Consider the following 24,422-nt stretch of genomic DNA (forward strand, 5'->3'; position numbering starts at 1 on the left):
AACAGCCACCACCACACTCGCCGCCGAATACCCATTTCCACCACACTCATTATTGGTAAAACTCGATCCAGTCTATAACTTGAATAATAAACCACAAAATCATCGAATCAGCCACAAAAACCCTAACTACAGAATCAAAACCCTAAATTTATAAGAACCCTAACTACAAAATCAAAACCTTAAGTTTATAAGAAAACCAAACAAAACTCATACCTTGTTAGCTTCAAAACTCATCGGTAAAACTCGATCCAGTCTATAACCTGAAAAATAAACCACAAAAGAGTGAAAAGAGGATGGTGATGATGTTGTAAAGAATGAAGGCGAGGAAGAAGAAGAGGGGAAGGTTGAGGAAGTAGAAGAATAAGGGAAGGTTGAGGAAGACGACTCAATTGTCGGATAGAGAGAGAAGAGAGAGAAAGAGAAAAAGGACGAGAGAAAGAGAGAGTGTTAAGATTCTGAAGAATTTTGAAATTTGAATATTAGACATTGAAAGAAGAGAAAATAGGAAAATAAATTTGATTTGGACCAAGTGACATCATCAACCCATTCCAATCTAATGATCAAAGACAAAAAACAACAACCATATAATTTGAATAGAAGTATACGACATCATTAGTTAGAAAAAACATTTTTTGAACACAAAATACCCTTATTTTCATTAGGTGGCAGATTAAAAGCCAAGGATTGAAAAAGATTTTCCATACATTTTCTTATATGGTAGATATAGCATGATCTTCCGTAAGTACATTTACGAAATACTCTATTTTTAACATGTTCTGTAAATATATATACAGATGATTTGCTTAACTAAATTAATTTGAATATTTCTAACGTTTACTGTGTTTTTAACGCTTTCGTAAATGTATTTCTGAAAAAATCATTTTTTTTTTTTAAAATACCTCAAAATATGCATCTTCAAAAACAGAAGACATATTCAAAATTTCGCCATGTGACTAATATAATTAAAGTTAAAGGATGTAATGAGATATTGTCTTAATTTATCATTTAAAAAAAAGTAAAGTTGTTAGGATTTTATTTCTCTTTAATGAAAAAGTTGCTTCCAATTAATTGAATTAAGTTCAACTCAACACACATAACACAGTGTGTGGCGCAAAATGCACCACTACGTGGCAATATTTGTACCTTTTACATTTCCCTCCATTTCTAAAACTTCTATCTTACGCCGTAAGGGCAAATGAAATCACAAAACACTCTCACCACATTCTAATAAAACAACGTACACCCCCAGCGCATGTTAGACTCAATCCCAAATCACAAACAGTAATACCGCGCTTAATAGATATATCTTCAAATTGAAAAAAAAAAAACCTCTATCAAATTCGATTATGCGATTAACTTCTTCAATGCCATTCGGGTCGGGTTCTCTAATGTGGTTCCGAAAGGGTATTCGGATCCACGACAACCCGGCACTCGAATACGCTTCCAGAGAATCTTCTAGTCTTTATCCTCTATTTATTATAGACCCGCATTACATGAAACCCGACCCGAATGCATTCTCACCCGGGTCTTCTCTAGCGGGTCTCAACCGTATCAATTTCTTGCTTCAAAGCCTTGGTGATCTTGATGTTAACCTTAAGAAGCTTGGTTCGAGATTGTTGATAGTTAAGGGTGATCCTCATGAGGTTCTCATTCGATGCTTGAAAGAGGTAATAAACAAATTCAAATGGACATCTCTTTAGTAATCACAAAGCAAATTTTCATGAAATTTACTATATGTTTGAAGCTTTTAGCGATTGTAAGACGTATACAATTGATTTTAGAATGATTTTGCGATGTTTGGTTCTTATATAGTAGAATTGATTCAACCTCCAGATTTCATTCTATTAGAATTTGTAGCTTTTGAATTTAAAAGTGATTTTTACATTGAAATGTAATGTTCAACTCAATTTTGCATAAAGTTATTCAAAAATAAATGTTTTAAGTATCTATTTTATATAATCAATTCACTTAATTTCAATTTTTTCACTGCAGGAAAAATTGATTGACTTTTTGTTTTCTCAAAAGTAGAATTGATTTTGTTTTTAGAATTGATTCTAGCTTAAGTTAGACTTTGTAGCTTTTGAGTTTAAACGTGATTTTTACACTGAAATTTGTTGTTCAAATCACTTTACATTCAACCTACTCTTAACCTGAATCAATTCACTCAGAAACAATTTTTGTCAAGCAAAATCAAACATTCGTAGAAGTGCAATTTGTTTTATATCACTTCTAGACCATGGCAAAATCACTTTTAGCTTGTGTGAAACGAAAACATAAACTTTAGTCTCAAACAGCTATTAAGTGTGATACTTTTTTGGAGGATATACAAAAGTTGTGGTCGTTAATTCTGTTAGCTATTTTGGTTGATGCAGTGGAACATTGGGAAATTATGCTTTGAGTATGACACTGATCCATATTATCAAGCTCTGGATATTAAAATCAAGGTAATGAGTTGTAGGCGGTTACTTTAAATGTACTATATATTGTAGGCAAAGTTTTAAATAACGGTCACTGGCGCGCTGCGGTCCCTTAAAGACTTTCATGGTTTTGATCAGTACAAGTGTTGCGATACTCATTGTGGTCGTTGCGGTGTGAAATAACAATTTTTTTCGATATCGTTTTGTCGCGGCCGTTTTCGTTACTGATTTCAAATTTTGTTTTGTTATTACAGGACTATGCACTTAAGGCAGGGATTGAGGTTTTCTCTCCTGTAAGTCACACACTATTCAATCCAACGGATATTATACAGAAGGTGAGTTTGAAGCTTGAAGGGATAAATCTTCAATTTAACTATTGATTAGTTTATGTCAATTATATTTGTTTGTACCAATTAATTGTGTACCACTGATTTTCATAGGTTTTCTATTGTTGTTTTCATTGTTCTGATTCAATTAAATGATCAATTTTTTTTGATGTTCTTGTGCAAATGCCAAAACAGAATGGAGGGAAGCCGCCGCTTAGTTATCAATCATTTGTCAAGCTTGCGGGGGAGCCACCATCTCCACTCTCAACTAAGTATTCTTCACTTCCTCCGGTTGGCAATCTTGGAAGTTGTGATATTTCCGAAGTTCCAACCGTCAAAGATCTTGGATATGAAGATGCTAAACTGGTGTGCATATTGCTTATTATATTTTAAAATTATAACTAATGCTAGGTTGTTAATCTCAGATAGCGGCGCGTAGCACCAGACCTCCCAAATGCTATAGCGGCATAGCGGATAGCGGGATGGCCGCTATTGTGAGCTTTTAAAAATCAAGGTAAATACTTAATATGAAAACATAAATACTAAAATAGGTTCCGACAACATACATAAATACTAAAAATAGGTTCCAACAACATACATAAAGACTTAAAAACAAAAGTAGCAACATACATGAACCAAACATAATGACTCAAATTAGGAACGTACTCAAATTGACTAAATCAAATTCTAAACGTAAACAAAATGACTAAATCACATCGGATAGCGGGATTGATGTTTGTTGTGAAGAGAAGAGAAAACGTTGAACTTGCTGTGAAGAGAGGGAGAAGGAAAACTTGCTGTGAAGAGAAAAAGTGGAAGGGTGATGTGAAAACAGGGGAGAAGGAGATCGGCTGCTGATTTGAGTGAAAAGAGAGAATGTTAATGACTTAATGTCTCACTTTTAGCTTTTAGGTTAGTGAAATAAAAGGGGAAAATACAAATTTGCACTTAAAAGAATTCAAAATCACAGTATTGACCTCATCTTCACAATAGCGGTCTGTAAAGCGCTACAGAACCGCTATTGTGCCGCTATTCCACCGCTACGCCTCAACAAATCGCGGCCGCTATTTACGCTATTTCAGATAGCGGTTAGCAGCCTAAAAGCGTCGCGGCGAGGTCCTCTACCGCTACGCTACACCGCTATAGCGCGCTATTGACAACCTAGAACTAATGAGAGATGTTCAATAGGCTTCTAAAAAGCCTTGACCTTGTCTATTTAAATAATAGTCTGGTGTGGCCTGAGCCTGACGTAGCTTAGTCCTTAGGTTCCTGTCGATCGGTCTAACTCATTCTCATTTCTAATTTTAATAATCCTTCAGCAGCACCTAATGAGAGAAGTTAATTTCAGGAGGAGTTCTCTCCTTTTATAGGAGGTGAATCAGAAGCGTTGAAGAGATTGGAAGAATGCATGAAAGACAAGGTACTTTAAACATTCTAGTGTTAACATATGGAAGGTTGTAAGCTCCATTTTCACGACTAGCGATGCCAGTTCATTAGTGTATACATATAAAATTGATGTTTCTTGCTGAAAGGTCAACTACTGCTTGTAATGTAACATACTGTTTTTGTTTTTCTCTTGTATATTTTGTAACATGCCTTATTTCTTAACTTTTGATTTCAGAAATGGGTGGCAAATTTTGAGAAACCTAAGGGCAATCCATCTGCATTTCTAAAGCCAGCAACAACTATTTTATCACCTTACTTGAAAGTAAGCCAAAAACTGTATTCTAACATATTGCTTAACACGTCCCTTTTGCTTGATTGAACTACTAACCCTAATCGAACCTCGGATTCTTTTCTATATTTCTTATTTGTTGTTGATCTCCTTGGCAGTTTGGTTGTCTTTCTTCCAGATATTTCTACCAATGCATTCAAGATGTATATAAAAGTTCCCCAAAACATACGTCACCTCCTGTTTCTCTTCTAGGACAGGTCAGGTTACCTCCAGAAGTTAGTACAGTATTTTGAGTTTTACTTTTAGGAAACTAAAAGTGTTGTTTTGTTGACATGCGCAGTTGTTGTGGCGAGAGTTCTTTTACACAGCAGCTTTTGGGACTCCAAATTTCGATAGGATGAAAGGCAATAGGATATGCAAGCAGGTGAGACAACAATCAAACGGTTACTAATATAGTATTAATAACCTATTTTAAGTTTTGATTCAAAGAAGGGATCACAAAGTTTAGTAAAGAAATAGATGTTGTGCGTGTTTGGATGTGTTGACCATTTGTCTATTACTATGTGGTTAATCATTATCAATGTTGTTTTGAAGTTTGTTATTGTAATTAGATTCCTTGGAAGGATGATGATAAACTTCTGGAGGCTTGGAGAGATTCTAAGACAGGGTTTCCATGGATTGATGCTATCATGGTCCAGGTTTGGGTTTTCATATCCTTTTCCAAATAATGCAATTATAAATGGGGAGTTGCTTTGAAATTTCATGTAACAAATCAAATACACTATGATGCTTTTATCAGATTTCTCATTCTGAAAAAACATTTGAAACAATTTTTTTGTTGTAGCTACGCCAATGGGGTTGGATGCATCATTTGGCACGACATTCTGTTGCTTGTTTTCTAACTCGAGGGGATCTGGTATATGATTTTAATACTCTCAAGCATACATGCCAAGTTTTAAAGTACTCTGTTTTCTATACCAATTTTTTTGTTTTTGATAATTATGACAGTTTGTTCATTGGGAAAAAGGACGTGATGTCTTTGAGAGGCTTCTGATTGATTCAGATTGGGCCATTAATAACGGAAACTGGATGTGGCTCTCATGTTCATCTTTCTTTTATCAGGTAAGAACTAGTTCTAAGTTTTCAGTACAAAGTGAACAATTATTTTGTAATTCAGAGGTTGAATCCTGAATTTTCCACTGACTTATTGCATGTTTTGGCTATGATGGTCAGTATAATCGTATTTATTCCCCAACCACATTTGGTAAGAAGTATGACCCTAATGGTGACTTTATTAGGCATTTTCTCCCGGTCTTAAAAGGTATTTTTAAGTATAAGTTTCTTCATTTTACCAGCTTCTTTTATATATTAAGTTCTCACTGATTAGGTGTTAGAACTTAGAATTGAATATGTGTGAGCAGATATGCCCAAGGCGTACATCTATGAACCATGGACTGCTCCTCCAAGCATCCAGACCAAAGCCAATTGCATAATTGGAAAAGACTACCCAATGCCAGGTCGGTTCTGTCATTTAGTGTTAGAATAGTATACTTTGCAGCAATGATACCTTTGAACAAAAGCATGTCTGGGGTTCTACATTTATCAGTGTTCGACAATCACATGTGATTAGGTTCAATTTATTCAGTTTCTCAATAAAAAAATTGGCCAAGTCCAAATGCAGATGCTTTCATCTTCAGTCACCCTGCTACGCTGGAGCATCTACCCACTTATATGCAAATATGGCCCATATTCAACATCTTGTTTTATTGTATTTTTCATTTGCTTTCAGTAGCGTCATCTATATTCTGCTGTGTTTCAGTTGTTTCTTATCCGTGTTTCAGTTGTTTCTCACGACTCTGCAAGTAAAGAGTGCAAAAGGAAAATGGGTGAGGCATATGCATTGAATAAAGCACTGAATGGTTTGGTAAGTGAAGATGATCTGAAAAACTTGAGGAGGAAATTGGATGAGGGCGAAGAACAAGAAACAAAAGCTAAAAAAAGATCTAGGCAACTGCTAATTGGCTGAGGGAAAGTTTTACTGACTTTTTCAACTGTCATGCTTTAAGCTGTTGTTTATGCATGTTTGGAATATCGCTTTACATTTTGACATTTTGTATATCAGGCTTGTACATAATGTAGTGCAAATTAATATTACTGACAGATTTTGTCATCTAAGGTAAGTCTTATATCATGAAGATATTACTAGCAGATTTTCTTCTATCCACATACTTTCATGTTGATCACCTTGTTCTCTCTTGTTCTCTTGAAGCTTTCCTAGTGGTTGAAGTTGATATTTTTTAGGTGCCTTAAAGCATTTTCTAAAAGGAGATTATGCGGTAGAGATGATTTGTTTGTTCAACACATTTTAGATGATATGTGCGGAGAAGGTTTTGATGTGACAAGAAATCTTTTCTGTGCAATCACTAAGTTAACTATGGCTAGGAGAAAAATGGTCAATGAGTTTGCTAGAGTTTGTAGCTGCTGCACCTTGACGCCAGTATTTAAGTCTTCTGGTGGGATACGCCCATGATGTTGTATGTTTGTTGTTGTATGTTTTATTTGGAGGCGTATGATATCTAAGGTTGCTATGAAACGAGTTAGTAAAGATGTGACATAATACCTCAATGACTTCTAGTTTGGCGTCACAGTATTAGGTGGTGCCGAGACCATTTTGCACAGTGGCAAGAAAGTGTTGAGCAAGCGACATGCAAATGGTTTTTTGACTATGCTTTTTGAAATATGAGAGAGTGAGAGACATTTGAATAAAAATGTGTGTTTGAATAGCACTACGGAGATTGTATTATATAGTGAGATTCATAACTTATTGTATTAATTACATAAGGAATATGCCACAATATATTTTATTCTATTCTAGATAGGATAAGGAATATTCTATATACAAATATTAACACTCTCGCTCAAACTTGAGCATATAAGTCAAATGCACTAAATTTGTCTCATATATAATTAGTTTTAGGGCCTCATATGAATTTTGTAAATACATATGGCAATTGATTATTGTAGTTGACAAAACATGTGACAACATGTGACAATGTTGCCTTAATCAATATCCTCTTTGACATAATGACAGTCTATTTCAATATGTTTGAATCTCTCTTGAAAAATTGAATTCGAAGCAATATGCAATGCAGCTTGGTTATCACAATTAAGTGTCATTAGTCTAGCTTCTTCAAATTGAAGTTCTTTAAGCAAATGCTTCAACCAAACAAGCTCACACGTTACTCGTGCCATAGCCTTATATTTTGCCTCAACACTTGATCTTGTAACTACATTTTGTTTCTTACTTTTTCAGGATATCATATTTCCTCCGACAAGTACATAATGCCTAGAGGTGGTCAATGAGTGATTTCGCCCAATCAACATCAGAATATCCAATTATCTGAGTTTGTCCTTTATCATCATAAATGAGACCTTTTTTCTGGAGCACCTTTTAAGTATCTTAAAATTCGTATAACAACGTTCATGTGTTCTTGGCAATGAGATTTTGAGAACTCGCTTACCACACTAATTGCAATAGAAATGTTCGAATGTGTGACTGTGAGATAATTTAACTTTCTAATCATTCTCTTATACCTCCCTGAGTCAGATAGAGGCTTCTCTCGACTGTGTAGGAGTTTAACACTTGGATCCATAGAAGTATTAGATGGTTTAGCTTTTCAACAAACTTGTTTCTTCCAAAATATCCATAGCATATTTCCGTTGAGAAATTACTAGACTGTCTTTAGACTGGGTTACCTCAATACCCAAAAAATAGCGGAGTTTACCAAGGTCTTTCGTTTGAAATTTATTCAACAAATATTGTCTCAACTGAATTATTCCCTGCTGATCACTACTAATTATGACAATATCATTTACATACATAATAGGATAAATATATCCTTAGGCTGAGTGACGATAAAAAAAAGAAGACCAGCTTCACCACGGACCATACCAAATTGTTGTACTATGGTGTTGAATATGTCAAACCAAGCTCTTAGAGATTGTTTAAAACCAATAAAAAACCTATGCAGCCGACAAACCATAGTCGATGACTCCCCCTGAGCAACAAATCCAGGTGGTTACTCCATATATACTTACTCTTCAAGATCACCATGTAAAAATGCATTTTTGATGTCAAATTGATGAAGAGGTCATTGTCAAATGACTGCAATTGCGAGAACAAGTCTAACTGATGCCATCTTTGCTACATGCAAGAAAGTATCACTATAATCTAACCCAAAAATTCGACTGTATCATCTGGGTTAACCAACGATATAAAGTCAACGATAACCTACCAAAGACTTTCCAGTGGGTAGAGAAACCAGTTCCTAGGCACCACTTACTTTGGAGAGCACACATCTCGTCAATTATTGACTGGCTTCACTCAGGTATCCATGTTTTGTTCAAAGTAAGTGGGAAAAAGAATTGGGTGAGGGTATATTTACAATCACTGTAAAATTGACTAGCATCCAGACGATCACTTATGTTTATGTATGTTCTTTTTTTTTAAGACTTATATGTGGGTAAGAGAAACATACATGTGTGGACTTGAGAGAGGTTTCTCCACTGGTAGGATTGAAGATTGAAGGTTTTATTGTGGGACAAATAACCCTCAAAATCGTTGCTAGTAAAATGGTAAAACTTAAGGAAGCATGTTACGAAAATCGACATGCTTTTATAATAGTTGTCTTTGATACTTTTTATTTTCTAGCATCAAAAGCAAAAACAGTGGATATTTTACTAAGTCTAAAGACTTATGCATAACAATGTTGTATCTCTCATACTAACAAATATAGTTTTTTTATAAATATTGGTATGACCATCATAAAAAAAATACCGAGACAACTTATTACTCTCTTCTATTTATGTATAAATTTTATCAAACATTTCTTTATCAATTGACATTGAAAAATTAAAATTAATAAATTTCAAAATAATAAAAAGAAAAAGAAATGAAATATACATAAACTCTTATTAAAAAAAGAATTTAAAAGATTTAAAGTAAAAACAAAAAGGATATATTTAAAAAAAACTACAAAATTATGTTTTTTTCTATAATAATTATAGATTATAATAATAGTTAAATATAGAAAAAAAGAAAAAAAATTACTATTAAAATTTTTTATTGGTAGTAAAATTCCTTATTTTGTTTGAATGAAAAAATTGGAATCGAGTAGCACGACCCGAGGGAGTCTCTGTCACGTGTGAAGTCAATTCCCTTGTCGCCACCACCAATTGTTCCCAAAAAAAAAAAAACGACCCATTTCCATTTTCACTCTCTCTGAGTTCATTCATTCAATTTTCCGTTAAATCATCAAAATTACGAGAAAGAAAGCGAATCCGGGGCGTGACCTGAGATCATAACCAAACACATCAATCACCATGTTACGTAGACTCATCTCTTCACAGCTCAAAACCCTAACTTCCTCTTCTTCTCTCCGATCTCCTTCTCCCGCCGTCGCTGTTTCGACTCTCTCCCGTCACTTCTCCGCCCAATCCGGTACTCTCTCGCTCCGCATTTTGTTTCTCGTTTGCTGATTCGTTGTTTTGATTGTTGTTGATTTTTTTGTTCTTGCAGATGAGAGTGCTGTGGGGAAAAAGAAGGTTGAGGATATAGTGCCGATTGCTACTGGTCATGAACGTGAGGAGCTTCAGGCTCAGATTGAGGTATTCGTCTCTCTTAATGTGTGTTTGGATTTACTGTAACAGAAATTGATTTTGATTGAATTGATTTTAGTTAAAAGGAGTTTATGTTTAAAAGTGAGTTGAATTGTAGGTTTGTTGTCTAAGTGTATGTTTGGTTTGGCATTTGTAAGAGATAAAAGCAATTCTAGAGCTATAGAATTGATTTTGAGGTGTTTGGTTCTTCTAAAGCAGAATTGATTCGGTCTCTAGAATTTGTAGCTTTTGAGTTTATACGTGATTTTTACATTGAAATTGAATGTTCAACTCTCTTTTACTTAAGTTTATCCAAACATAAATCACTTTACCTTCAACTCACTTTTATGTTGAATCAATTTTACAGAACCAGTTCGTTCAAAATTAATTATTTTCATCGCAAAACCAAACTCACGCTAAAGCGACCAATCTTAATACTAGTTTAGTTTAGCGTTTGCAATTGAATTCTCGCATCTCGATGTATCTTCAATTCGAATTTTAGGAAGCTAGGTTGTTTAGTTAGGTGTACAGCTGCAATTCTTAACACCGGATAAGTGCATGTTTGGTCTTAAAGTGGATTTGTCAGAATCACAGGTTTGATACCATGGTTTTGCAGAAACAACAAGCTTATGTAAAATCACGGCAGCGATTCTGGCAAATCCACTTTGTATGTTTGGTTTCCATTTTGGAAGAGGCAGGAGCAATTTTAGAGTTGTAAAACTGATTTTGAATTGAATTTGACATGTTTGTTTTCTCAAAAGTAGAATTGATTTTGCTTTCAAAATTGATTCTAGTTGAAGCTAAAATTTGTAGCTTTTGAGTTAAAATGTGATTTTTTCCATTGAAATTTTTTGTTCACTCACTTTTACATAAATGTATCCAATCATAAATCATTTTGCATTCAACACTCTTTTAACCATAATCAATTTTACAAAATTAATTCTTGTCACCGTATAACCAAACACACACACTCTAACTCCACCGTAACACCAAACATGCACTAAGCTTCAAGTTAAAATCAATTCCTGAGGAAAAATAAATTCTAATAAAGAATCTTGAAACATACCAACAATATCAATTTTAAGTTTTTAGAATCACTTTTGATTCTCTCAAAAGTGAATCCAAGCATGTATTTAATGTTTTTTAGGGCAAAAAGTATGAAATCTCTGTTATTTATTAGCTGTTGGCTTATTCTGTGTTCTTAGCCTATAATCAAAATACAGAAGCAAGAACTCTTGAATCTTGATTGAAGTTTTATTCTTTGTACATAGGCAGAAGCGTAATATATAATTGGTGCTTTTTGCATTTGAAGGGTGATTATGCTTTTGTTTTTCATATATATGTTTGTTTTTGTTAGGGTAGGAATATTCTTGAAATCGACCACCCCGAAGGTCCTTTCGGCACCAAGGTTAGTGTTAACTGTGTTATTGCTTATCTTTTCTGCTTGTATCTATTGTAATGTGTAATTTCCTATGAAGCAAAACACTGAATCTACACACTAGGAATAATTTGAGAAAATGGAAATAATTGAATGAAACCGAATGCGTCAGTGTCAGACACCAACCCATGTCACACACCATACACAGCCTTCAATCTACAGTATCGGTGCTACACAGTTAATTTTTTGTTCAGTGAGAGGAAAACTTGAAGAATCACATAACATTGAGTCAGAACTCTTTTTCTCCTTAAATGTATTTTTGGTTTTATGAATGATGTTCATACTTTATTTTTGAAACAGTTAGAAGTGCAACCAAGTACCAACATTCTCTTTGACAGTTCCTTTTCAATACCCTTCTGTTATTGGTTTAAATTTATATGGACCACACATAAACTCATAGAACCCTCAATGAATTTGAGTCAATACTCAATAGTAAAGAGTGTTGGTAGAACTCCTCTTTTTTTATTGCATCTCTTGTTCAGGTTTTGTCCATGTGCCATTATTATTATTTTTCTGAATTTGAAATACGGAAAACTTGTAATGTGTTGTTTCCAGTTATAATTCCTCTGCTTAATGTGTGTCTTTCTCCGCACTACCAGAGCAAACTTGTTGTAACTGCTGCTGGTATTTAAAGTTATTTATCTGAAAATCTTTAGATGTTAGTATGACCAGGCTTTTTAGTGTATGAAACAGATATATGGAAGTCTTGATCATTAAATGCTGAGTGTGGTTCTGCTGCTTTAAGTGTAAATTACATAATGGAGGCGTCCACCTTTAAATTTATTTATATAAATTATTTTAGTTCACTAGATGATAATCCTTAGTTTTCACAAGATTTTAGGCTATATTAACCATTAAATCATGGTCTCCTTTAATTTTCTTGCAGTATTTTCACTCATTTGGGTTTTGGTTCTTACCATTAAATTATTAGCTTCTACATTTTTCACTTATTTGAATTTTAGTTCCTATAGACTCTATTTGTTAAGGTTTGGTCTCAAATGTCCACTGAAATTTGGTCCCTGTTTATACATATTGAGATGTTGGTCCTAGATAATCTTTTCAATCATTTCATCAAGATATTGTTGATTTGTTGGTCCCTATTTTTCAATAAGAATTGGTTTCTGTAATTTTCACATATTGTGGTATTAGTCCCTATTTTCAATTAAGAATTGGCCCTTGTAGCTTTCCCTCTGTACTTATTAAGATATTGGTCCCTTGGTAACCAAAACCTAAATTAATCAAATTTTATTAGCTGTAGTTTTTAAGTGTTTGTCAAGATGTTCATATATTTCTATTTTGATCCACTCTTAATTGAATTTCAGAATGTTACATATTTATAAGAGCAACATATCTATTTAAGTTTTATTTAATTTATATGCTTTAGTGTACTAAATAACAGCTAGGAAGCTTGAAAGCAATGATGCATATATTTCATCATTTACATTTTGAGTCTAATGATTCTTTCTAAATTCAGCCAGTTACTTTTGAACAACCGTTTACTGTTTAGTCACTAACACTTTTACTTGTTTGTATGCTAGTCCTAGTGTTTGTTGTTCTTTCTCTCCCCCTAAATGGTTCGTTCAGATTTACATTTCCGTAACATAATAAGATAATGGTTCTGATTACGTTTCTTCTATCTAATTTAGTTGTTTATTTTGGTTCATAGGAAGCACCTGCTGTTGTTAAATCTTACTACGATAAAAGGATAGTCGGATGCCCAGGTGGTGAAGGCGGTGAGTTCCAGAGTATTTGTTTTTCTTAATGTATTATTGTATGCAACTTCTTCTGGAGGTGATGAAAAATGCTAGAATTTTGGTTATAGCTTTGAGGAGGTGAACAAACTGTTTTGATTGCAGAGGATGAGCATGATGTTGTCTGGTTTTGGCTGGAGAAAGACAAACCTCATGAATGTCCCGTGTGTGCACAATATTTTGTGGTGAGTTGATAATGGGATTTAGAAAATCTTTTACTCTTGTTACATTATTTTCTGGTAAATTTAGTTTAGATATAGGTGTGGAGTTGAGTGCCAAGATATGCATCTACATAGTTTAAAATTGCCTATTTGTGCTTGCACATGCACACATTAATTGTTGAGAACTATTGCTTGTTATTAATCGCATTAATAAGGCTGCTCTTACAAGATGTTTTTAGTTCTTTTAGCTTTAAATGTTTCCAAATCTTGATACCTTAGTTTTAAATATGATTATATGGTGGTGTTGCATGGTTTCTGGCATTGTTAGCTGTTTGCTGTAGGATAATTCCTATTTTTGCAAGAAAGCGAAATTAGTTAGAATGGAAATTAGGTCCTAAATAGTGAGAGTGCATAGGTTTGTTTAAAACTATCGGGTGTGTCCAGTTTTTCATGAATGAGTTATGACAGTTAAAACAAAAAAATAAATTCTGGTAAACTATTTGGAGTATTTTTGGAAAATCAAATTTACAGAATGATGCTAACTGTGAATCTCTATTTGCGAAACAGCTCGAAGTGGTAGGACCTGGTGGATCGCCTTATGGACACGGTGATGATCATCATCACTAATTGCATCCTTCAATTATCCTGGAATAAATTCTAGAAAGATGAAGACATTGTTTAATTTAGCATACACTCTGGCCTTTCTAAATCCTGAGGTCAATGTCTGGTTTCGATTTTACTTTCTGTGTTGTTGCAACTTTTGACATAAAAAGTTGTGGTGTTGCAACTTTTGATATTATAAGTTTCTTTGATTATTTTAAAACAGGATGTTCATTCTCCTGAACCATTACTTCTGTCAAATTATGTTTTGTGCATCATGAAATAATTGATCTAAACTATTAAAGTTTTGCAGATGAAATGCTGTTTTTCTAAAGGATATTGATCATATGTTTACGAAAGAAACAATAATGTCCTACAAACAGGCATGATTTCCGTAAAAAAAAAAAACAGAAGTCATGTCACATTCAAGTCATTCTTGTTTTAAAATAACACATTATTTTACAGCATGGCAACCAAGTAAATTAGCATACATACTTTTATTTCATTTAACAGCTTAATAGCTATCCAAAAGATATCAACCCTTTGAATCTTTGAAATTGAGCACAGCATGGTGCAAAAAGTTGCATAATACATGGTTCATGCAGATCAAGCTTTGGATTTGCTCCATTCTTGCAATGTTGGTGTTGCAACTCCAATATTTTTCATGTCAAACACATTGGCTGAAACCATCCAAAAAAATCACTAATCATTGCAATCTAAATAAAATTCTATCAAATTGTATAACTTTCAAGAAATTGATAACACATACCAAGATGCATATCAGGCGTGGCTGCTGCAGTAGCGTCAACCAGAACAGTCACATGTTGATAGTCCAATGCTACAGCATCAAAAACAGTTTGTCGTATACAGTATGGAGTTTGAACGCCTACAAATAAAGTTATATGTTGTTTGGATAAACATTTTAAGTGCTTATAACATAAACATATGTATTCTTAAGTGTTTTCTCACCTGTGATCACGAGATTATTGATTCCTGCTCCTTGAAGAACTGAGTGAAGGTTTGTAGAAAAGAATGCACTAAATCTTGTCTTCACAAGTTTATAATCTCCTTCTCTAATGATGAGTCCATCAACTAACTCAGCACCTTTGCTTCCTATAGAGGAAAGACCAACTTTCCCTGCATTATATTGATGTCGGCAAAAGAGTTCAACGTCTCTTCCTAAGGGATCGTGTTCCCGTACTATCAACAACTCGAGAGAGATACAACTCAACAATTGAAGATATATTTAATTAAATACCAAATTTTATAGGTCCAAGTCCTTATATGTTTAAGGGACAAGAAAACTACTTAAGCCTTTAATTAAGCATTTTGGAGAAGTAGGATCCACTCAAGAAAGAAAAAGGGAGGAAATGAAGAGGTATTACCCAAACAATGAGAATTCCACGTTGTCTAGCAACTTCCACAGCCTTAATCACATTTGAAACAATATCTTTCCCTCCTTTTAGTCTTATGGGACTCTCATCGTCTATAAAATCTTTCTGCAAACAAACACATATTCAGATTAATCCTTAGTTTCTCCAAAAAAATTCCTAAGGAAAGAGACAGATCATAATAATTAGGATCTTGCTAACCAGTCCCCTAAGGGCAATGGTTAAGCATTCCAAAAAAAGAAAATATTTTATAGGAAATTTAATATTTCAATTTTCAAGGTATTAAATACGCAGATTACCGAGATAAATTTACTATAAGGTCTTAACCATTGCCCTGAGGGCACTGATTAGCATTTCCCTAATAATTACTACCTGCATGTCAATTACAAGAAGAGCTTCGTGATTGCGAATCTCTGTCATTCTTAAAGACTCAACTTTATTAAGCTTGAATTTTGAACGAAGTTACAGATATTTTAGCCAATAGGATCTTTTATGAGACAAGATCTTCTCCATTTCCTCCCTTCTCCATTTTGTGCATTATTAAAGTTTTAAAAATATTAATGTAATAATGTGACGTATATTGTGTACATTAATTTTTTATGTCCTATATATATATCTTCAAAACTATAATAATGGAGAGGAAAAATAGAGAGAAAAAATGGAGAGGATCCTATCTCATCTTTTATCATGCGCTTCAAATAGACAAGGTACGGTTCCACTATGGGGGTAGTACGGACAAATCTTTTGCGACAAATACAAAATGTTGATTGTTTAATTAGTGGTTAATATATGTGGCTCATGTTAAGCCTTTGAGAATTTTTTTTTCTTCTCATATGTCGAATAACTAAAATTTTAAATATTGTTTTCCAATTTTTATTGTATGCTATTTTCAAAAATATTTGTATAAATGGGAGAAGTTGCAATATAAGTCTATAATTGTTTTATGCGTTTTATTTTTTGTTGTTTGCGTGTAATATTTCAGAGGGAGCACAAATATTTTTGCTTTTGGTTCAAGTCGACTCAATTTCAAGTGAAATCTTGCCAAACATCAAAAAGGGGAGACTGAAGTTGTATGTCCCTAACACATTGAGGGGAAAACCACAATACAGTTTTTTTGCTGCTTCTCTTATCACTTTTGTTTATTATCGTTTATTGAGTCATCTTTATGATTGCATATCTCTGAATCAAGTTTAAAACAATTCGTTTTTTGAATTATGCATAAATTAATGGTTATGTTTGAGATTTGATCATGATGGTTTACTTCAATTGCCCGAGATAATGAAACGAGAATCATAAGTGATATTAACTCAAGTCATGTGGAAATGAAATCTCAAATTATCTTGAAAAACTTGAAAAATTGAGATTTTTTTTGTACGATTTAAATTACTCACAATCCATGATTCAAATCAAGCAAAACAATTGTGAAAAGGAAAATTTTGATATTTGTGTTTCGAATCACAATTTATACCTGATTCGAATCATGAAACTCTATGACTCGAATCACAGTTTGTGCATGACTCGAATCACAAACATACTGACAACCACTTAGTTGTCTGATTCGAATCACACTTAACACATGATTCGAATCACGCTTACCACATTATTCAAATCATGAACCTGTGTGACTCGAAACACATTTTTAACCTGACTCGAATCACTGACAAATGCGTCATTTTTCTGTATGAGATCTTGTTTCACTCTACATGCTCATTTGACTCAAATCATGAAATGTTCTTAACTCGAATCTAACTAACTTTTTTCATCCATTTTTGTGCTAAATCCCAAGCACATATAAAATATTTTTGTCATAATTTTTTACATACAACCTTACACAACTTTACAACATTTTGCATTGTGATTTTGTGAAATTAACACCCTTCCACTTGTGAAGTTAAAAACTCTTGTAAAAAAATATCTTCAACCTCTAGTTTGATTTCACATCTTGACAACGAGAGATTTATAATTGATTAAGGGAGACGCCGTCTTGCAACTAATTGTTCTTGAAGATTTGGTAGAGATTTTCAGGTAGCTTGCAAGATTGAGGTTGTTGTCATTGGTGTTGTCAAATTCTAGTGAAAATAATGAGCTTCTTCTTGTTGAGTATAAGTGTGAGTAGTTAAAGTTCCACATTGCCTATGAAAGGGTGGAATGTTGGATTTATAAGAGAAATAACTTATTTACCTAATACCTTATAGTTTGTTGTCCTCGAGCACTGGTTCTATTGATGCTCTCAATTCTGTCGGACTCCTCAACATTGGTATAAGAGAAGTGGTTCGAATTTGTAAGGGAGCAAGAGCTAGATCCGAGCTTGTTATAGGATGTGGAAGGACTCACACTTATGAGGGAGAATGTTGGGTGCAAGTGTGAGTGGTTGGTGCTCTCGACTCTCCCGGACTCTTCAACAGTGGTATCGGAGCTGTGGTTCGGATTTGTAAGGGCCACACACGAAGACTCTGAGAAGATTAGTGAAGCTGGAAGATTCAAGAAGCTGAATTGAATAAACATTACGCAGAAGAATATGACATTACATTGTATACAAGTCAAGATTCAGATAGGAGATTTATTTTTCTCAACATTATTGTGGATTAGTGATTGTATGAACTCTTACAATATTTGTCAAAATAAAAAGGAACAAAGAAGGTTCCAATGAGAAACCATTAAAGAGTGGAGTAGGCAATGTGAGGACAAACGTCGAATCACTATATATCCCGGTGTTCTCTCTCTCTCTCTCTCTCTCTCTCTCTCTCTCTCTCTCTCTCTCTCTCTCTCTCTCTCTCTCTCTCTCTCTCTCTCTCTCTCTCTCTCTCTCTCTCTCTCTCTCTCTCTCTCTCTCTCTCTCTCTCTCTCTCTCTCTCACACACACACACACACACACACACACATTTAATTTGCATGGGATATTTCATGTTTAGGTTTTCATTTCTTTGTGTAGTTTATCATTTATACAAATGGTAGCAGTTTATTACATAAGGTTAGGTTTTGTTATAATTGATACCTAATTGAGCTTTAGTGGTGATTAAATTCTGTGAATCTAGTGCTGTTAGAATTAGATCATAGTTGAAATATTGTATAAGACACATCTCGTGTAATATACAATCGTTCAATGATTCATTATTGAACAATATGTGAGTTTTGTGAATTGTGTATTTGTCGACGTGATTAAATTCCAATAAAAATATAATTCTCATATTTTTTGTTTTAAACCTACTGTGTGCAATTTTGAAAAATCTCTAATATTCTAATTCTGAAAAATTAGTTGAAGTTTCTTTTAAGAGTTTATTCAGCCCCCTATAGGCTGTTTTCCTACTCCATATTCTCATTCAACAATTGACATCAAGAGCTAGTCTTTTGATTATGTTTAATTGACTCCAAATTTGAGAATATGGCAAACGATGGCGATCCATAAGGAGTGTTTGATAGAGCACTTATTTTTATAGCCACAAATTATACTTATTAGAAAGCGAACATGAACGTACACTTTGTATCAGTTGACAAAAATCTATGGCTAACCTTTTTTCTTGAATTTGTCCTATGCTCTCTCTTTTTTTTTTTAATTAAGGTACATGAAATACATCCGAAAGTATATGAATGGTGTCATTTATTTGAAACCGTACACTGCTTACCACTGTGCTTGGCTATACAGGTTCACCATTTAACTTTATCTTATTCACAACAATTACAATTCGTGCAAGTAAGCTATCAACCTTTTTTCCCTCCTTCATATTTAGGAGTTCAAACTCTTTTCTTAGGCTTTGTTTGCGAATTTGGAGAGGAAGAGAAGTGAGAGCTTTAAAAAATATAAAGAATTAGGTGAAAAGAATAAAAAGATTTTGGATAGGAGGGTTTGAGTTTATTCATAACACCAAAAAACCCATAAAATGGAGAACTCAAAAACTGTATTGAAGGAGGATTTTGGAGGGCTTATAAAATTTTCCAAATATCTTTTAGATTGTTATAGTATTTTGAAAATTAAAAATTTAGTAATGATAATAACTCTTTTATCATTCTAAACAAAATCATTTTTTCAAAAAATGTCAAATATTTTGTTAAAATTTCATTCTCGGAAGTCTTCCCCTCCCTTCTAAACTCGCAAACAAAGCCTTAATGTCTACAGTTGTGCTCTTTTCACCTTGATATTTTTGCTTCATTAAATCCTAGATTGCCTTTCATGTTTTCTTGTCAAGAAAAGTTTCAATAACTTTTCTTTCTATTGCTTGAATTAGAATATTCTTTACTTTCAAATTTTTGAACTTACCTTTCTCAACGCTTTTCCTTTGAGCCTCACTTGCTACTGAAATTCCAATTGAAGGTGACACAATCCCTTCCTCCATCAAATTTCATATCTCTAGGTTTCTCAAAAAAATATTTCCTCAAAATTGACCAATAGTCATAATAACCATTAAATTTTGGAATGACAAATTTATCTAAAATTGTCATACTTCACTCACTCTTATCGTCCTAGTTTAATCATGTCCCTTTCAATAAGTTCTGATACCAAATGTAGGAGTAAAATTTATAAAACTTAGTACTGATTGAGAAAGAAAATGTACCATTGAATAAAGCAACAACTATTTAACAAGCATTACACAATTTAAGAAAAAACACAAACTACACGTTTTAAGCCTACAACATAGTGGCTGAAACAGAATATCTAAATAGGTCTTATTATTATAGCAAACTAATTTAAAAAGAGTAAACCCAAAACAAACCATAGCTAACAATGGCAACCAATTAAAGTAGCATACATAATTTTATTTCATTTTCCAGTTTAATAGCTATCCAAAAGATATCAACCCTTTTGAACCTTGAAAATGAGCAACACAACACATGGTGCTAAAAGTTGCATAATGCATGGTCCATACAGATCAAGCTTTTATTCCACTCCATTCTTGTACTGTTGGTGTTGCAACTCCAATATTTTTTATGTCAAACACATTGGCTGAAACCATCCAAAAAATCAGTCATCATTACAACCTAAATAAAGTATCGCAAGACTTTCGAGAAATTGATAATACATACCAAGATGAATATCAGGTGTGGCTGCTGCAGTAGCGTCAACAAGAACAGTCACATGTTGATAGTCCAATGCTACAGCATCAAACACAGTTTGCCTTATACAGTTTGGAGTTTGAACACCTACAAATAAAGTTATATATTGTTTAGATAAGCAACTTAACTAAGCACTTATAACTTTACCTTGAAAAGTTTACAGAAATAAGCTGTAATAATTTGTATTGTTTACTCACCTGTGACTACCAATGTATTGATCCCTGCTCCTTGAAGGACTGAATGAAGATGTGTAGAAAAGAATGCACTAAACCTTGTCTTGACAAGTTTATAATCTCCTTCTTTAAAGACCAGTCCATCAACTAACTCTGCACCTTTGCTTCCTATACAGGAAGGACCAACTTTCCCTGCAGTATATCGCTCTCGGCGAAAGAGTTCAACATCTCTTCCCAATGGATCGTGTTCCCGTACTACCTGAAACAATTTGAAAAAGTACAATTTAGAGAGAAAATCAAAGGAATGTACGTGGCCAGAGTCCACAGACACATGTCAGACATCAGACACAAATGTATCCATTAGTTATTACCCAAACAACGAGAATTCCACGCTGTCTAGCAATTTCCACGGCCTTAATCACGTTTGGAACAATATCTTTCCCTCCTTTTATTCTTACAGGACTCTCTTCATGTATAAAATCTTTCTGCAAATAAACAAAGATACAGATTAGTCCTTGGTTTTTCCTAAAAAAAATATCCTAATGAAAGAGACAGATCATAATAACTACTACCTGCATGCCAATTACAATTAGAGCTGCATGATTCCAAGTCTCTGTCATTTCTAAAGAGTTAACTTTACTAAGCTTGGATTTTGAATGCAGTGACAATGATTTTAGCACATTGGGTCTTTTTATCATGCGCTTCAAATGGACAAGGTAGGGACGTACGGTTCCATTATGGGGTAGTAGGGATACGTGAAATAGGAATCTTTTGGGACAAACACATAACGTTAATTGTTGAGTGGTTAAAATGTCAAGTGACATTGATGTACATGTACCTTACAACAATGGTTTCTTGCAATTTGGACGTGGCTCATTTTATGCCTCAGAGGAAAAATATTAAAAAAACACTTTTTTTTCTTTCTTCTCAAACGTATGAACCTACTCACCAGTATAGGTGCAACATGATTTTAGGTATGTTAGGTATGTAAAAAATGATTATATCCTATTTAGCCATATGGACAGAGTATTTATAGACTCTAATCCTATGGATAAATTAGTTACCAGTCTGCTTGCCCACTCTACTAAAACAGAGAAATATGGAGACTGGTACTACCCCTTACTAGGGGAAGCAGTTGCCTTTGTGGAACAATGATTAGATTCGTTATTTCACCTCATACCTAACATAACATGTCAATTGTCATCGATGATTTGGAGTTGAGTAAACTAATTTGGGTCGGGTGATCCATGCCTTAGAAGTATTAGGATGGATCGAGCAAGCTCACATGTTCGTCACGTGGAGCCATCGCCACTCTCCATTGAACCCTTTCATGGCATCTTTGGGTCGTGTGTGATTTGGGTCGACCTCTTCTGGACTTCAACCAAAGTTATTCATGTTAAATATGCTTGGATCTCAATCCCAAAAGCTAGCTCAAGAGGTGAGGTTGTCCTCACATATTTATACACCCAACAGTCCGGGAACCTAAGCAATGTGGGACTTCAACAAACTCACAAATACCAACTTCAACACCGACCCTCACGCCTAGCGTGGGCATGGGCCAAACGCCCACATTGCAGTCCTTAACCCGGCTCTGATACCATGTTAAATATGCTTGGATCTCAATCCCAAAAGCTAGCTCAAGAGGTGAGGTTGTCCTCACATATTTATACACCCAACGGTCCGGGAACCTAAGCAATGTGGGACTTCAAACAAACTCACAAATACCAACTTCAACAATTCCAACTCATAGTCCTTCAAGCATGGAGTCTGAAGAGTTGAAATACTAAAGTCTTAACATCATGGTTTTAAATTACGGTTGCGGCTGCGGATGCGGTTGCGGTAACTGCAGTTGCGGCTATTGCGGTTGTTGCGATGCAGAATGCGGTCGTTGCGGCGTGAATTCATATTTATGAACATAAAATATTATATTTTATTATTTATTTTTGAATTCACATTTCTTCAATTTCTTCTCTAAATTTTCAAATATATCTCATTAACAATTCGTCATCATTTTAAATATTACTAATCCTTTTAAAATATATCTTAAATCTTCGATATAATTAAAAAAGAAGATAGACCAAATAATTTTTGCGAGCATTGCATAGTCTGATGCAGTCTGATGCGGCCTGATGCGGCTTAATGCGGCCGTTGCGGTGTTATAATGCGGACGTTGCGGTGTTATGATGCGGTTTTTATTGTGATTTGCAATTGCAGCCTGATGCGGATGCGGACACTACCGCAACCGCAATATTGCGGCCGCATCAGGTGATGCGGTCCGCAATTTAAAACCATGCTTAACATTCCAATTTCACAATTTTATGTTGTAAGGCAAAAGGTTTCAGATGAGGAAACAATAAATATCAAGTTGGCGAGGCTTGGAAGGGTGAATCCCTCAAGCGGGGCCCTGGAGGACGAGACCTTTAAGCAAAGACTTGAAGGAAAAATTCCTCAAGCAGGGCCTTGAGAGAGAGTCCCTCAAGCAAGCCCCTTAATGGCGAGTCCCTCAAGTGAAGACTTTAAGGGGAAATCCCTCAAGTGGGGCCTTGAGGGGTGAGTCTTTCAAGCGAATACTTGAAGGGAGAATACCTCAAGAGGAGCATTAAAGGGCGAGACATTCAAGCGAATACTTGAAGGGAGAATACTTCAAGCAGGTCATTGAAAGGCTAGTCCCTCAAGGGAAGACTTGAAGGACGAGTCCCTCAAGGGAAGACTTGAAAGATGAGTCCTTCAAGGAAAAACTTGAAGGAAGAGTCCTTCAAGCGAAGCTGAAAGTTCATGTCGTTTGGATCTCCAGAAACCTAATGTAGTGCATTTAATGTTGCGTGATGATGGAATTGTCTCGGGAAGACACAAACTACTTGAATTGTTGATAAGTTTGCATGTCGAGGTAATTGAGTTTTAAACTGAGACAAAACTAAGACAATTACCACACTCCATTATTTCTAACTTTTCTTTTAAAGTGTTAGAAACATGTAATTGGTCATTTACAAGAGATGTGTGTCTCCAAAGAACTTTTAAGATTTAAGATTTTTTTTTCAAGTTTTATCATCTTTTATCTTTTGAGGGAGATTCTCAAATGCATTTAATGCTTCGGCATGCATTTCTTGAAAATTATTTGATAAATTTTTAGACAAAGATTTAAAATGTGAGTCTGAATCAATTACCTCTAAGTCTTTTTCTTTGTGAAGCGCAATTAAGCATAGATGAAGCAATTCATCTTCATTATCATAATTGAACTTGAGCTGAAGGAGAACTATATTTCATCTTCTTCCCAAGCAATGTATCTACGACCTTTAGATTTTTGGCTATTCGTCATATTGAACGATTTCTTACTCATGCGCTTATTTAAACTTGGACATTCAATCTTGTAGAGTCCGGGTTCACTATATTCATAATAGGTCACTTGCCTTTACTCATTCTTCTTATCTTCTCATTTCTTTGGCGAGTTAGATTTTGTGAACTTTACCAAATTCTTATATGAAAATTTTTAGAATATTTCTCTTAATTTATTTGTTGTAGCGTTTCACAAACAAACTCATTTCTTCTTCTTAGATGAACTCTCGTCAGTACTATCATCATCTTCCTCTACCATATCCACAGAAGTTGGGGCCTTTAAAGAGATGATTCTCTTATCTTCTCTAACCTTTTCTTTCTTTTTCGCGTTAACTTTGCTTGCTTTGAGTCATTTTAAGTTGTGCTTATGTTCGATAAGTTTTCCTAACAAAGTAGTTACTTTCACAGTTTTCAAGTCACGTGATTCTTTTATGGATATTACTTTTGGTT

The 24,422-nt window shown here is 34.3% G+C and overlaps 3 protein-coding genes and 1 pseudogene across 5 annotated transcripts; 2 read left to right on the top strand and 2 right to left on the bottom strand.

Moving 5' to 3' along the window:
- Positions 1–1,212: 1,212 nt before the first annotated feature.
- LOC131601179 ((6-4)DNA photolyase) lies at positions 1,213–7,381 on the top strand. Of its 3 annotated transcripts, XR_009283590.1 has the most exons (15): positions 1,215–1,667; positions 2,373–2,444; positions 2,672–2,752; positions 2,939–3,109; positions 4,092–4,163; positions 4,365–4,451; positions 4,577–4,675; positions 4,759–4,842; positions 5,030–5,116; positions 5,263–5,334; positions 5,427–5,540; positions 5,652–5,739; positions 5,840–5,935; positions 6,260–6,594; positions 6,688–7,381. XR_009283590.1 is itself a non-coding variant. In XM_058872948.1 (14 exons), the coding sequence occupies exons 1-14, from the start codon at positions 1,347–1,349 to the stop codon at positions 6,442–6,444; spliced, it is 1,626 nt and encodes a 541-aa protein (XP_058728931.1). In that variant the 5' UTR covers positions 1,213–1,346; the 3' UTR covers positions 6,445–6,642. The 3 variants fall into 3 exon arrangements, 2 of the variants coding, with proteins under 2 accessions (XP_058728931.1, XP_058728930.1); XM_058872948.1 differs by lacking the exon at positions 6,688–7,381 and having other exon boundaries at positions 1,213–1,667; positions 4,095–4,163; positions 6,260–6,642; XM_058872947.1 differs by lacking the exon at positions 6,688–7,381 and having other exon boundaries at positions 6,260–6,642.
- Positions 7,382–9,612: 2,231 nt separating this feature from the next.
- On the top strand, positions 9,613–14,287 carry LOC131601181 (cytochrome c oxidase subunit 5b-1, mitochondrial-like). The gene is made up of 6 exons (XM_058872949.1): positions 9,613–9,918; positions 9,997–10,085; positions 11,434–11,484; positions 13,181–13,247; positions 13,371–13,450; positions 13,994–14,287. The coding sequence occupies exons 1-6, from the start codon at positions 9,801–9,803 to the stop codon at positions 14,051–14,053; spliced, it is 465 nt and encodes a 154-aa protein (XP_058728932.1). The 5' UTR covers positions 9,613–9,800; the 3' UTR covers positions 14,054–14,287.
- Positions 14,288–14,450: 163 nt separating this feature from the next.
- Positions 14,451–15,837, bottom strand: LOC131603273 (probable inactive nicotinamidase At3g16190; annotated as a pseudogene).
- A 4,127-nt stretch (positions 15,838–19,964) lies between these two features.
- Positions 19,965–21,367, bottom strand: LOC131606152 (probable inactive nicotinamidase At3g16190). Its single transcript, XM_058878430.1, has 5 exons — positions 21,212–21,367; positions 21,011–21,124; positions 20,664–20,898; positions 20,437–20,553; positions 19,965–20,356 (listed from the first exon to the last, which is right to left on the bottom strand). Exons 1-5 carry the CDS (start codon positions 21,335–21,337, stop codon positions 20,283–20,285), a joined length of 666 nt encoding a protein of 221 aa, XP_058734413.1. The 5' UTR covers positions 21,338–21,367; the 3' UTR covers positions 19,965–20,282.
- Between the last annotated feature and the right edge of the window lie 3,055 nt (positions 21,368–24,422).

This window comes from Vicia villosa, linkage group LG5 (genome assembly GCF_029867415.1).
Source record: "Vicia villosa cultivar HV-30 ecotype Madison, WI linkage group LG5, Vvil1.0, whole genome shotgun sequence".
In the NCBI taxonomy this organism is placed as follows: domain Eukaryota; kingdom Viridiplantae; phylum Streptophyta; class Magnoliopsida; order Fabales; family Fabaceae; genus Vicia; species Vicia villosa.